This window comes from Gorilla gorilla, chromosome 2 (assembly GCF_029281585.2).
Source record: "Gorilla gorilla gorilla isolate KB3781 chromosome 2, NHGRI_mGorGor1-v2.1_pri, whole genome shotgun sequence".
NCBI classification, from domain to species: Eukaryota; Metazoa; Chordata; class Mammalia; order Primates; family Hominidae; genus Gorilla; species Gorilla gorilla.
In genome coordinates this window covers 60,990,533-61,005,181 of record NC_086017.1, presented here as the reverse complement: position 1 = coordinate 61,005,181, position 14,649 = coordinate 60,990,533, and the positions used below count along the sequence as shown (strand labels likewise).

The window sequence follows — 14,649 nt, the reverse complement described above, 5'->3', positions numbered from 1 at the left end:
TTTGGTTTGAATGTCCTCCCGTAGCTCAGAGTAATTTGATCGTCTGAAGCCTTCTTCTCTCAGCTCGTCAAAATCATTCTCCATCCAGCTTTGTTCCGTTGCTGGTGAGGGACTGCGTTCCTTTGGAGGAGGAGAGGTGCTCTGCGTTTTAGAGTTTCCAGTTTTTCTGTTCTGTTTTTTCCCCATCTTTGTGGTTTTATCTACTTTTGGTCTTTGATGATGGTGATGTACAGATGGGTTTTCAGTGTGGATGTCCTTTCTGTTTGTTAGTTTTCCTTCTAACAGACAGGACCCTCAGCTGCAGGTCTGTTGGAATACCCTGCCGTGTGAGGTGTGAGTGTGCCCCTGCTCGGGGGTGCCTCCCAGTTAGGCTGCTCGGGGGTCAGGGGTCAGGGACCCACTTGAGGAGGCAGTCTGCCCGTTCTCAGATCTCCAGCTGCGTGCTGGGAGAACCACTGCTCTCTTCAAAGCTGTCAGACAGGGACATTTAAGTCTGCAGAGGTTACTGCTGTCTTTTTCTTTGTCTGTGCCCTGCCCCCAGAGGTGGAGCCTACAGAGGCAGGCAAGCCTCCTTGAGCTGTGTTGGGCTCCACCCAGTTCAAGCTTCCGGGCTGCTTTGTTTACCTAAGCAAGCCTGGGCAATGGCGGGCGCCCCTCCCCCAGCCTCGCTGCCGCCTTGCACTTTGATCTCAGACTGCTGTGCTAGCAATCAGCGAGATTCCGTGGGCGTAGGACCCTCCGAGTCAGGTGTGGGAAAAAAAAATTCTTTAATATATATTCTGTTTCAGATTTTTCTTGCTGCTCTCTCAGCCATTATTGTGAGTTAATGATACTTGATGGAATAACCTTTGTCCTTAATGTGACAGGTTTCTGTGATCTCCCTTTTGCTTCTAGGAAAGGCTCCCTTAGTTCCATTTCCTTTTCATCTTTCATCTTTTGATTGACGCCAGATGCCTGTCTCTCTTCAATTAAAAAAAAAAATGTAGTCCCAGCTACTCGGGAGGCTGAGGCAGGAGAATGGCATGAACCCGGGAGGCAGAGCTTGCAGTGAGCCAAGAAAGAGACAGCGCTACTGCAGTCTGGCCTGGGCAAAAGAGCGAGACTCCGTCTCAAAAAAAAAAGGTACAATCAAATGGCAGTCATGATTTGGAATGAGCTTAGAGATTCAGAGTCTCCATGTTTCTTAATTTGTAAACCCTGTTGCAGGGTTAGCACTAGTGTGAGGCAAGCAAGGCACCTAAGGTACAAAATTCAAGAAGGCACTCGCTCTCAAGATCCTGTGCTTTGTTTGCCTTAGCCTAGTCCCAGCCTCGCCCTATTAAATGCCCTTGAACATATGAAAGAAAAGGAGACACTAAGAAGTAATATGTGGGCCAGGCATGGCGGCATATGTCTGTAATCCCAGCACTCTGGAAGGCAGATGTGGGAGGATCGCTTGAGGTCAGGAGTTCGAGACCAGCCTGGCCAACATGGTGAAACCCCATCTCTACTAAAAATACAAAAATTAGCAGGGTGTGGCGGCACGCACTTGTAATCCCAGCTACTCGGGAGGCTGAAGCAGGAGAATGGCTTGAACCTGGGAGGTGGAGGCTGCAGTGAGCCCAGATTGTGCCACTGTACTCCAGTGACAGAGAGACTCCGTCTCAAAAAAAAAAGTAATATGTAGTGGTAAAACTGAAGCTTTAAGATGGTTATAATATTTTGTCAAGTTCTTAAAATAATAAAGTATGTTTATAATGAAACAGGTTACAAAATAATTAAACATAAATTGATATCTGGAATCACAAAGATATATTTTTACATGAAAGTTGTGTTTGATATTGAAAAAGGATGTTTCAGGCCCCATTTCACTAATTCTTTTAATTAAACATGGAATTAAAAATAATATTATTAAAATAGTGCTATATTTTGATACTTATTAAGATGGTACTAAACAAGTGAAAATTGAAAACCAGGTTACCATTTTTATATACTTTTTTGAATTGAAAGATGTTGATTACTGAAGGATATAGAAATGTTCAACACATTTCAAAGTGAAATGGTTCCTCCTACACAGCCTGGATTGTGTACATCCAAACTATCAAATGACTCGTATAATCACTGACTCCAATGTACCTATGGAATTCAAGCCAGTTTCCAAAGATGTCCAAATACTAATCTGATGGGTTGTACACAAAAATACTAAATGTTTCCCTTGACTCTGCTGAGTGAATAAAAGAAGCCTTAAGTATAATTTATGGTATTTTCCAAGTGGCTGACTAGGGGTTCTTTCTGACAATCATGTACACAGCATCCAGAACTTTCAGTGGAATTTATTTGACATCAATAGAAATAAGACAATAATGAGTGCAAGAAAATATTTTAAGCAAAATTATTATTTGTGAGTTCCACAGAATTTCAATATAAAAGCTATCTTATTAAATGTAAGTGTATGACTAAACACAGTTACCATAAGGTTTGTTAAACATATATTCTTCAAGACTAAGCACCAAGGGTGGTTATCTACGTTATATTACTCACATGACCTGTAAAAGAAAGATAAGAAGGGTGATGTATCTATCATTCATCTGGTGAGCAGGATTTCAGTCCTGATCACGTGGCAGGAATTAGATTTGTTCACTGGACCAAACTCTCTAATCCTACTTAACTAGGAAGCTGCTCCCAACTAAACAGTGTGTAGAAGAGACAATTGAGGACAATGACTTAGGGTCGAGCATCTTAGACTCACTCATTTGAAACACGAAAAAGTTAATTAACTTCCCTGTGCCTGGGACACTCCTTTTTTTTTGGAGATAATGGGATTTTCAAATACAAAATAAAACCAGCGTATTCATACGTAAGTTGCAGAAAATAAGGTAGTATTTTAATACATAATGTTATTATAGTAATAATCAAGTTCAATTCTGAACTCTAAAAAATCACTACTTAAAATTCTATCTTGGAATGTAGAAGAGTATAAATAAATATATAAAATAAAATGACAACTAATGCTTGGAAAACTGTACAAATTCATTCTCTGAGTTGGTCACTTAAATATGACAGCAAATAAACATTTATTCATTTGTTTATGTAACAAATCATTACTGACACCTTGCCGGCAGTGTGTATGAGGTCCTGAATATCTAAGAATGAGTAAATATGAATAGGTATACTTTCACACATTTGTATACAGAGCCATTGTTTAGCATGAAAGTCAGCAAAATCCTCATTGTATTGGCCATCCACGTAAGTATAAAACATATTCTCCTTGGATAAAATTCTTCCTTGGTAGGAAACCCTAAAATCTAACCAAGTCAGAAAAACTAAGGCCTCAAAGAGAATAAGGCCATGCCAAATAATGTGACTTTAATGTGGCTCTGAAGTGTGCTGAGTAACCTCGTAATCTGCTCAGTTTGTATGATTCCCTTTTCCCTATTCTAAGGTAAGCTAACAGGTCAGCATCAACCATAGTTGTGGCTACATTTTCTTGCATTTACTCTGAGACTTTGCAGCACACACATCAATCTAGGAAACTCCTTTAGCTCTTAGGAAGAACTCAAGTCTCAGATAATGAGAAAACAGGTCCCACCTATATAATTTCATAGAGCTTAAAGTAAAACATAAAAATCCTGGCTAAGATAATCTTGTGCAGAAATCTTGTGTGCTTTGTAAAAAATCCTCAAATCATGTTTCGGACCTTTTTAAAAAATCCAGGGCAGGGCTGGGCTGGGTACAGTGACTCATACCTCTAATCCCAGCACTTTGGGAGGCCAAGGTGGGAGGGTTGTTTGAGGCCAGCAGTTCAAGACCACCCTGGGCAAAATAGCAAGACGCCATCTCTTAAAAAAAAAAAATTAGCCAAGCATGGTGTGCACCTATAGCCCCACTACTCAGGAGACTGAGGCAGGAGGATTGCTTAGAGCCCAAAGGTTCAAGGTTTTTATGTGAGCTATGATCAGGCCACTGCACTGAAGCCTGGGCCACAGAGTGAGACCCTGACTGCAAAAATAAAAAATAAATAAAATAAATAAATTCAGGGCTGCACTACAAACAGAATTATGGAAGTATTAATAGTATATTTAGCACCCTGTGCCTTCCCATTGTGGCAGAACAAGAGCACATCATGCATGTTATGTGCAATAAAGTTGGAGCTATAGCTTTGGCCTCTGGGCTCATATGGATAATTAAAATGCTAAATGAAAATTTTGATTTACTGTAATTACATTCAAATACCACCCTAATTAAGTTCATTTTTAAAAAGTCAAAGACTGTACTCATCATATTCAAGAATTCAAAGACAGTACATGCACACAGCTCTGTTCCCACAAATCCAAGAAACAAGGAATCAACAATTTCTCCTGATGCTTTACCAGGTAATATCAGAGAATCAGAATTTAGAAAAACCTCCTAAGGTTACTGAGACATTCTAGAAGGTGGGTGTCTCTTACTAATTCTGTTTCAGAAAGGAGGTCCTACAAAACCACCTCAGTGTTCAGGAACTCTCACTTCAGAAGCTCTCAGCCAATAGACTAACCTAAATCCCATTTACTACAATTTAGATTCTTTCTTTCATTCTTTTCCAATTGAAGACAGAGTGCTGATCTTCCCAGACTAAGCCATCTTAACTCCCTTAACCACCATCATGGGTCTGCTTTTCCTGTTCTTTCTCCTTGCATTATCTCCTAAGCCTTTACTGCTAAGCTCAAAGATGGACAACATATTATTTTAGCTTAGCTAGATTTATAAATCTTTCCATACATCTGGAGCATTATCAATAAAAGCTATCCCTGTGAAAGTGGTTTCTGATTCTGCAGTAATATCATTTGATGTTCTGAAAGATAAAGTTGCAGTAAATGAACTAAAAAGTGAGGTGAACAAATATAACTGTAGCTTTTACAGAAAGTCATGTATCAGATCTCCAGATAAATCCCATTTGCATTTAAGAGGCCCAATGTAATCTTTGCGATATCTGTCCCATCAATCACACACCATAAGCAAGGTCAGTGACACTGTGAAACTATCCAATAGGTTTTGATGTATCTCAGGATCACTGAAACAGATCAAAGAATCCACAATAATCAAAACTGGTTTAAAATTGTGACACAGTCTTGTTTTCTTCTACAGCAAATAAATTAACTGAAATAAATCCCACTGGATAGTTTTTAACAAGGTAAAAACAAATTAGTAAATCAGAATAAACTTGAAGAACACACATGGCAAGGTGGGATTGTGAGGTTTGGTATTTTCCAATCAGCAGATTTCCAAACCTTTTCTAAGTTGATTGGTCCATGGTTGTACAGACCATGAACAACAGTATGGCTTTTCAGAAAAAACTGAAGTCCAGAAAAAACTGAAGTACAGAAACAAGGGGATTCTGTTCCAAGATAGCCAAATAGGAACAGCTTCGGTCTGCAGCTCCCAGCATGATCGACGCAGAAGATGGTGATTTCTGCATTTCCAACTGAGGTACCTGGTTCATCTCATTGGGACTGGTTGGACAGTGGGTGCAGCCCAAGGAGGGCAAGCCGAAGCAGGGTGGGGCATCGCTTCACCCGGGAAGTGCAATGGGTCGGGGGATTTCCCTTTCTTAGCCAAGGGAAGCCATGACAGACTGTACCTGGAAAATCAGGACACTCTCGTCCAAATACTGCACTTTTACAACGGTCTTAGCAAATGGCACACCAGGAGATTATATCCTGTGCCTGGGATATCCTGGACGGGTCCCATGCCCACAGAGCCTTGCTCACTGCTAGTGCAGCAGTCTAAGATCGATCTGCAAGGCAGCAGCGTAGCGGGCAAGGGGCACCTGCCATTGCTGAGGCTTGAGTAGGTAAACAAAGCGGCTGGGGAAGCTCGAACGGGCAGAGCCCACCACAGCTCTGCAAGGCCTGCTGCCTCTGTAGACCCCACCTGGGGGGCAGGGCATAGCTGAACAAAAGGCAGCAGAAACTTCTGCAGACTTAAATGTCCCTGTCTGACAGCACTGAAGAGAGCAGTGGTTCTCCCTGCACAGTGTTTGAGCTCTGAGAATGGACAGACTGCCTCCTCAAGTGGGTCCCTGACCCTCGTGTAGCCTAACTGGGAGACACCTCCCAGTAGGGGCTGACTGACACCTCATACAGGTGGGTGCCCCTCTGAGGCGAAGCCTCCAGAGGAAGGATCAGGCAGCAATATTTGCGGTTCTGCAGTCTCCGCTGGTGATACTCAGGCAAACAGGGTCTGGAATGGACCTCCAGCAAACTCCAACAGACCTGCAGCTGAGGGACTTGACTGTTACAAGGAAAACTAACAAACAGAAGGGAATAGCATGAACATCAACAAAGAGGACATCAACACCAAAACCCCATCTGTAGATCACCAGCATAAAATACCAAAGTTAGATAAAACCACAAAGATGGGGAGAAGCCAGAGCAGAAAAGCTGAAAATTCTAAAAACCAGAGCACCTCTCCTCCTCCAAAGGATTGCAGCTCCTCACCAGCAACAGAAAAAAGCAGGACGGAGAATGACTTTGATGAGTTGACAGAAGTAGGCTTCAGAAGGTCGGTAATAACAAACTTCTCCAAGCTAAAGGAGGATCTTCAAACCCATCTCAAAGAAGCTAAAAACTTTGAAAAAAGATTTGATGAATGGCTAACTAGAATACACAGTGTAGAGAAGACCTTAAATGACCTGATGGAGCTGAAAACCATGGCTCGAGAGCTACATGACACAAGCACAAGCTTCAATAGCCAATTTGATCAAGTGGAAGAAAGGGTATCAGTGATTGAAGATCAAATTAATGAAATAAAATGAGAAGAGAAGTTTAGAGAAAAAAAAAGTAAAAATAAACAAAGCCTCCAAGAAATACGGGACTATGTGAAAAGACCAAATCTACGTCTGGTGTACCTGAAAGTGATGGGGAGAATGGAACTAAGTTGGAAAACACTCTTCAGGATATTATCCAGGACAACTTCCCCAACCTAGCAAGGCAGGCCAACATTCAAATTCAGGAAATACAGAGAATGCCACAAAGATACTCCTTGAGAAGAGCAACTCCAAGACACATAATTGTCAGATTCACCAAAGTTGAAATGAAGGAAAAAATGTTAAGGGCAGCCAGAGAGAAAAGTCAGGTTACCCACAAAGGGAAGCCCATCAGACTAACAGTGGATCTATCGTCAGAAACTCTATAAGCAGAAGACAGTGGGGGCCACTATTGAACATTCTTAAAGAAACGAATTTTCAACCCAGAATTTCATATGCAGCCAAACTAAGCTTCTAAGTGAAGGAGAAATAAAATCCTTTACAGACAAGCAAATGCTGAGAGACTTTGTCACCACCAGGCCTGCCTTACAAGAGCTCCTGAAGGAAGCACTAAACATGGAAAGGAACAACTGGTACCAGCCACTGCAAAAACATGCCAAATTGTAAAGACAATCGATGCTAGGAAGAAACTGCATCAACTAATGGGCAACATAACCAGCTAACATCAAAATGACAAGATCAAATATCTACCTATAATCTTCTGTCTCATTCATCTGTCTAATATTGACAGTGGGGTGTTTTTATCTACCTTTGGTCTTTGATGCTGGTGACCTACAGATAGGGTTTTGGTGTGGATGTCCTTTTTGTTGATGTTGATGCTCTTCCTTTCTGTTTGTTAGTTTTCCTTCTAACAGTCAGGTCCCTCAGGTCACACATAACAATACTGACCTTAAATGTAAATGGGCTAAATGCCCCAGTTAAAAGACACAGACTGGCAAACTGGATAAAGAGTCAAGACCCATCATTGTGCTATATTCAGGAGACCCATCTTATGTGCAGAGACATACATAGGCTCAAAATAAAGGGATGGAGGAAGATCTACCAAGCAAATGGAAAGCAAAAAAAAAAAAAAAAAAAAAGCAGGGGTTGCGATCCTAGTCTCTGATAAGGCAGACTTTAAGCCAATAAAGATCAAAAGAGACAAAGAAGGGCATTACATAATGGTAAATGAATCAATTCAACAAGAAGAGCTAAGGAGCACCAAGATTCATAAAGCAAGTCCTTAGAGACCTACAAAGAGACTTAGACTCCCACACAATAATAATGGGAGACTTTAACACCCCACTGTCAACATTAGACAGATCAACGAGACAGAAGGCTAACAAGGACATCCAGGAATCGAACTCAGCTCTGCACCAAGTGGACCAAATAGACATCTACAGAACTCTCCACCCCAAATCAACAGAATATACATTCTTCTCAACACCACATCACACTTATTCCAAAATTGAACACATAGTTGGAAGTAAAGCACTCCTCAGGAAATGTAAAAGAACAGAAATCACAATAAACTGTCTCTCAGACCACAGTGCAATCAAATTAGAACTCAGGATTAAGAAACTCACTCAAAACTGCTCAACTACATGGAAACTGAACAATCTGCTCTTGAATGACTACTGAGTTAATAACTAAATGAAGGCAGAAATAAAGATGTTCTTTGAAACCGATGAGAACGAAGACACAACGTACCAGAATCTCTGGGACACATTCAAAGCAGTGTGTAGAGGGAAATGTATAGCACTAAATGCCCACAAGAGAAAGCAGGAAAGATCTAAAATTGACACCCGAACATCACAATTAAAAGAACTAGAGAAGCAAGAGCAAACACATTCAAAAGCTAGCAGAAGGCAAGAAATAACTAAGATCAGAGCAGAACTGAAGGAGATAGAGACACAAAAAACCCTTCAAAAAATCAATGAAGCCAGGAGCTGGTTTTTTGAAAAGATGAACGAAATTGATAGACCGCTAGCAAGACTAATAAAGAAGAAAAGAGAGAAGAATCAAATAGATGCAATACAAAATGATAAAGGGGATATCACCACCGATCCCACAGAAATACAAACTGTCCAACCAGTCCCAATGAGATGATACCAGGTACCTCAGTTGGAAATGCAGAAATCACCATCTTCTGCGTCGATCATGCTGGGAGCTATCTATGACAAACCCACAGCCAATATCATACTGAATGGGCAAAAACTGGAAGCATTCCCTTTGAAAACTGGCACAAGACAGGGATGCCCTCTCTCACCACTCCTATTCAACGTAGTGTTGGAAGTTCTGGCCAGGGCAATCAGGCAAGAGAAAGAAATAAAGGGTACTGAATTAGGAAAAGAGGAAGTCAAATTGTCCCTGTTTGCAGATGACATGATTGTATATTTAGAAAACCCCACTGTCTCAGCCCAAAATCTCCTTAAGCTGATAAGCAACTTCAGCAAAGTTTCAGTATACAAAATCAATGTGCAAAAATCACAAGCATTCCTATACACCAATAACAGACAGAGAGCCAAATCATGAGTGAACTCCCATTCACAGTTGCTACAAAGAGAATAAAATACCTAGGAATCCAACTTACAAGGGATGTGAAGGACCTCTTCAAGGAGAACTACAAACCACTGCTCAACGAAATAAAAGACGACACAAACAAATGGAAGAATATTCCATGCTCATGGATAGGAAGAATCAGTATCGTGAAAATGGCCATATTGCCCAAGGTAATTTATAGATTCAATGCCATCCCCATCAAGCTACCAATGACTTTCTTCACAGAATTGGAAAAAACTACTTTAAAGTTCATATGGAACCAAAAAAGAGCCCACATTGCCAAGACAATCCTACGCCAAAAGAACAAAGCTGGAGGCATCACGCTACCTGACTTCAAACTATACTACAAGGCTACAGTAACCAAAACAGCATGGTACTGGTACCAAAACAGAGGTATAGACCAATGGAACAGAACAGAGGTCTCAGAAATAACACCACACATCTAGAACCATCTGATCTTTGACAAACCTGACAAAAACAAGAAATGGGGAAAGGATTCCCTATTTAATAAATGGTGCTGGGAAAACTGGCTAGCCATATGTAGAAAGCTGAAACTGGATCCCTTCCTTACACCTTATACAAAAATTAATTCAAAATGGATTAAGGACTTAAATGTTGGACCTAAAACCATAAAAGTCCTAGAAGAAAACCCAGGCAGTACCATTCAGGACATAGGCATTGGCAAGGACTTCATGACTAAAACACCAAAAGCAATGGCAACAAAAGACAAAATAGACAAATGGGATCTAATTAAACTAAAGAGCTTCTGCACAGCAAAAGAAACTGCCATCAGAGTGAACAGGCAACCTACAGAATGGGAGAACATTTTTGCAATTTACCCATCTGACAAAGGGCTAATATCCAGAATCTACAAAGAAATTAAACAAATTTACAAGAGTAAAAACAAAGAATCCCATCAAAAAGTTGGCAAAGGATATGAGCAGACACTTCTCAAAAGAAGACATTTATGCAGCTAACAGACACATGAAAAAACGCTCATCATCACTGGTCATCAGAGAAATGCATATCAAAACCACAATGAGATATCATCTCACGCCAGTTAGAACGGCAATCATTAAAAAGTCAGGAAACAACAGGTGCTGGAGAGGATGTGGAGAAATAGGAACACTTTTACACTGTTGGTGGGACTGTAAACTAGTTCAACCATTGTGGAAGATAGTGTGGCGATTCCTCAAGGATCTAGAACTAGAAATACCATTTGACCCTGTGATCCCATTACTGGGTATATACCCAAAGGATTATAAATCATGCTACTATTAAGACACATGGAGATGTATGTTTATTGAGGCACTATTCACAATAGCAAAGACTTAGAACCAACCCAAATGTCCACCAATTACAGACTGGATAAAGAAAATGTGGCACATATATACCATGGAATACTATTCAGCCATAAAAAAGGATGATTTCATGTCCTTTGCAGGCACATGGATGAAGCTGGAAACCATCACTCTAAGCAAACTATCACAAGGACAGAAAACCAAACACTGCATGTTCTCACTGATAGGTGGGACTTGAACATTGAGAACTCTTGGACATAGGGCGGGGAACATCACACACGGGGGCCTGTTGTGGTGTGGGGTCGGGGGGAGGGATAGCATTAGGAGAAATACCTAATGTAAATCACGAGTTAATCGGTACAGCAAACCAACATGGCATATGTAACAAACCTGCATGTTGTGCACATGTACCCTAGAACTTAAAGTATATATATAAAGAAAAGTACAGATCACAGTAGGAAAAAATCCCCCAATTAGTATTTGGAAGAGGACTATTTACTTTGTCTTGCTGTATATGAACTCACTAACAAACTACAAAGCTGTAAACTTGGTGGATACCTTTAAAATAAATTATGCATCAGAAATTATACAGCTCAGAGAAATTCCCAGTGGCCTTGGATAAGAACAGTAAGAAAGACCTATGTCATATTTTTTTTTTTTTTTTTTTGAGACAGGGTCTGTTCTCACTTTTTCACCTAGGCTGGAGTACAGTGGTGCAACCTTGGCTCACTGCAGCTTCAACCTCCTGGGCTCAGGCGGTCCTCTTGTCTCACATCCCCAAGTAGCTGTGACTACAGACACACGCCACATGCCCAGCTAATTTTTGAATTGTTTCTACAGATTGGGTTTTGGCATGTTGTCCAGGCTGGTTCTGTCAGATTTTAAGTGTCTATTATATGAAATAGCTTATAAAATCTGTATCGGTGAAAGGTACTTGATTATATTTCATTAATAAAAATTAAGTTTAAAACTGTATATAATTTCAGTTTTCTATAAATATTTCATTAAAACCTAATAGAAACATAAATCAAGTCCTATTCTCCCCAGTGTATATGGAAATAAGACTAAATGCTTGTTTCCAGGGTGACAATATCCACATAGCAGGCCACTGGTTAGGGTCAACAGCAAAGAAGAAAAAGAGAATTCGTACATACTGTAAAAAGGGCACACATTCGTTCTATCTTCTCTGGGTTCCTCGGCCCACCATTCTTGTTCAGTCTTACCAGAAACCGCTCACTGAAATGTAGGAAAGAAAGATATAAAGAAATGTGAGTAACACACTCCAGAACAAAGAAAAAGGGCAGATACAGAAAAACACTAAACATATTTACATAACAGCTTGCAGTGACAAGCAAGGCCAAAAACACACGTCTAGTGGCAGGACACCCTCTTTTTTCCTGCCAAGTAACATACAAAGGAAACTACAAACTGCCTGATAGGTGCTTCTGTTTATTTGCTGATTGTAGCTGTGTGTTTTATCTGTTTGAAGGTGTGTGCTCCCTGAGGGCAGTAAGGAGTACTGTATCTTATATTTCTCCCAGATATTCCCAAAACACCAGCATGATGCGAAATCCATAACAAGCATATACATTCTTTGATGTGAGCACTCAGATCATCATAAAACCATTCATCATATTAGATCTGAAAGAATCTACATTACCAAATTTACATCTTCTATATCAGAACCCCGGGCTACAGACTGCTACGGGCCTGTGTCCTGTGAGGAACTGGGCCGCACAGCAGGTGAGCAGCAGGTGGACAAGCATTACCACCTGAGCTCTGCCTCCTGTCAGATCAGCAGCAGCATTAGATTTTCATAGGCGCACAAACCCTATTGTGAACTTCACGTGGAGGGATATAGGTTGTATGCTCCTTATGAGAATCTAACTAATGCCTGATGATCTAAGGTAGAACAGCTTCATCCCAAAACCATCCCACACCACCACCTCCACCCATCAGTCTATGGAAAAATTGGCTTCCATGAAATTGGTCACTGGTGCCAAAAACATTGGGGAGTGCTGTTTTATATAACTCTTGAGAATCACTTTAGGGCAGCAGTGTCCAATCTTTTGGCTACCCTGGGTCGCACTGGAAGAAGAAGAACTGCCTTGGGCCACACATAAAATACACTAACACTAATGGCAGCTGATGAGCTAAAAAATAAAAATAAAAATAAAAATAAATCTCACGATGTTTTAAGAAAGTTTACGAATTTGTACTGGGCTGCATTCAAAGCCATAGTGGGCTGCATGCAGCCTGTGGACCACAGGTTGGACAAGCTTGCTTTAGGTCTTAAAAAATGTTACAGCTCATAGGTGGGAATAGAACAATGAGAACACATAGACACAGGAAGGGGAACATCACACTCCGGGGACTGCTGTGGGGTAGGCGGAGCGGGGGAGGGATAGCATTAGGAGATATACCTAATGCTAAATGACGAGTTAATGGGTGCAGCACACCAACATGGCACATGTATACATATGTAACAAACCTGCACATTGTGCACATGCACCCTAAAAGTTAAAGTATAATAATAATAATAATAAAAAGAGTTCCAGACAGAAAAAAAAATGTTACAGCAACTTATAAAAATTTTGGTGGAAATTCAAAAAGAAATGATGTGTTATAGCTAAAGCTACAATCAGAATTTAATAAAGCCATTAAATATTTTATTCTCCAAATAATATACGTAATTTCAGGAGGAAATTACAATTACTGGACTAGAAAACCTTAGAAACAGTGTTTGCAACATTTGGAGAAATGTCTCTTTACTCTCGCATCTCCTTCCTGCCCCTGTGCAGAATCTCATTCCCACCTCTTTATCCGAAGATTTACTACCAACTGTAAAGGAAAACTGTGCCATGGTGAAGACAAAGTATGTGATTCCAAAAGTAACTTACTTATTTTGTGCCTCCGGTCATGTACTCATGGAATATATGTAGTATCAGTTTAGTTTGTTCGTGTATTCATTTGGTCAGTCTACAAATTGTTATTAAGTTCTGTGTGCTTGGCATGTGAATATAAATGTGAACAAGACATATACAACGTACTTTTTCCTCATACAGCTATGGTCCTGGTAGGCCGTTAGACATGCAGAAATGAATCTCAGAAAGATTTGGGTCAGATATAAATTTGAGATTCTTCAGCCAGGGGAACAAATGGGAATAAGCAGGGAACATGCAAAGAACAAAGAGAAAAGGGGCTTTGGTCAGATTGCTGAGGGACAATGACATCTAAGAAACGGGTAAAAGAAAAACTATCAAAGTAGATGCATGGGGCAAATGGAAAAACAGAAGAAAAATATGAAGGATGGTGAGATGTTGCACTGGTCAAGAGAAGAAAGTGTCTGAAAGAGGAGGGAGGGGTCAACAAGGTCCAAGACCATTGAGAGTCACATGTAACAAGGACAAAACTCTCAAACACAGATCACTGGTGATTCTGGCAAGAACTGTTTTAATGAAATGGTAGAGAAAGATGCCAGTGTGAGGAGTAGGAAAGAAATGATGAAGCACAGTCTAGACCACACTTTAAAGAATGGTTGTGAAGAGGCGGAAGTGATGCATTTTTAGTTAAATGGGCATGTGGGGTTGAGGGAGTCTTTGTTAAAATATGGGATAACCCACATACACATAGTCAATTAATTTCAAATAAAGGTACCAAGGCGGGGGGTGTATAGTACTTTCAGCAAATGGTGCTAAACAATCCATGTGAAAAAAACTAAGCCTTGACCCTTGGTTATAAAAATTAACTTGAATGATCACAGGCTCGAATACAAGAGCTAAAACTGTGAAAGAAGACAACTCAGTGAAAAATGAAGACAAGTATCTTGTATATCTTGTTCACATTTGTTTCCACATTTAGCACATAGTAGAAAACTTTCTGTGGCCCGAGATTATTAAGCAAATATCACAAATCACAACAAAATGATAAATTAGACTTTACATAAATTAAAAGCTTTCTTTTTAAAAGATACTGGTGAGAAAATGAAAGGACAAGCTACAGACTGAGAGAAAATAATCACAA

At 40.3% G+C, this 14,649-nt stretch overlaps 1 protein-coding gene across 6 annotated transcripts in view; it reads right to left on the bottom strand.

Annotated features, from left to right (window-relative positions):
* Window positions 1-14,649, bottom strand: part of DOCK3 (dedicator of cytokinesis 3) — a 699,272-nt gene that overhangs the window by 230,958 nt on the left and 453,665 nt on the right. For all 6 annotated transcript variants that reach the window (XM_031009748.3, XM_031009752.3, XM_031009749.3 and 3 more), the window contains exon 10: window positions 11,781-11,862. In XM_031009748.3, the coding sequence (XP_030865608.3) occupies window positions 11,781-11,862 (82 nt within the window). The remainder of the gene's footprint in view (window positions 1-11,780; window positions 11,863-14,649) is intronic.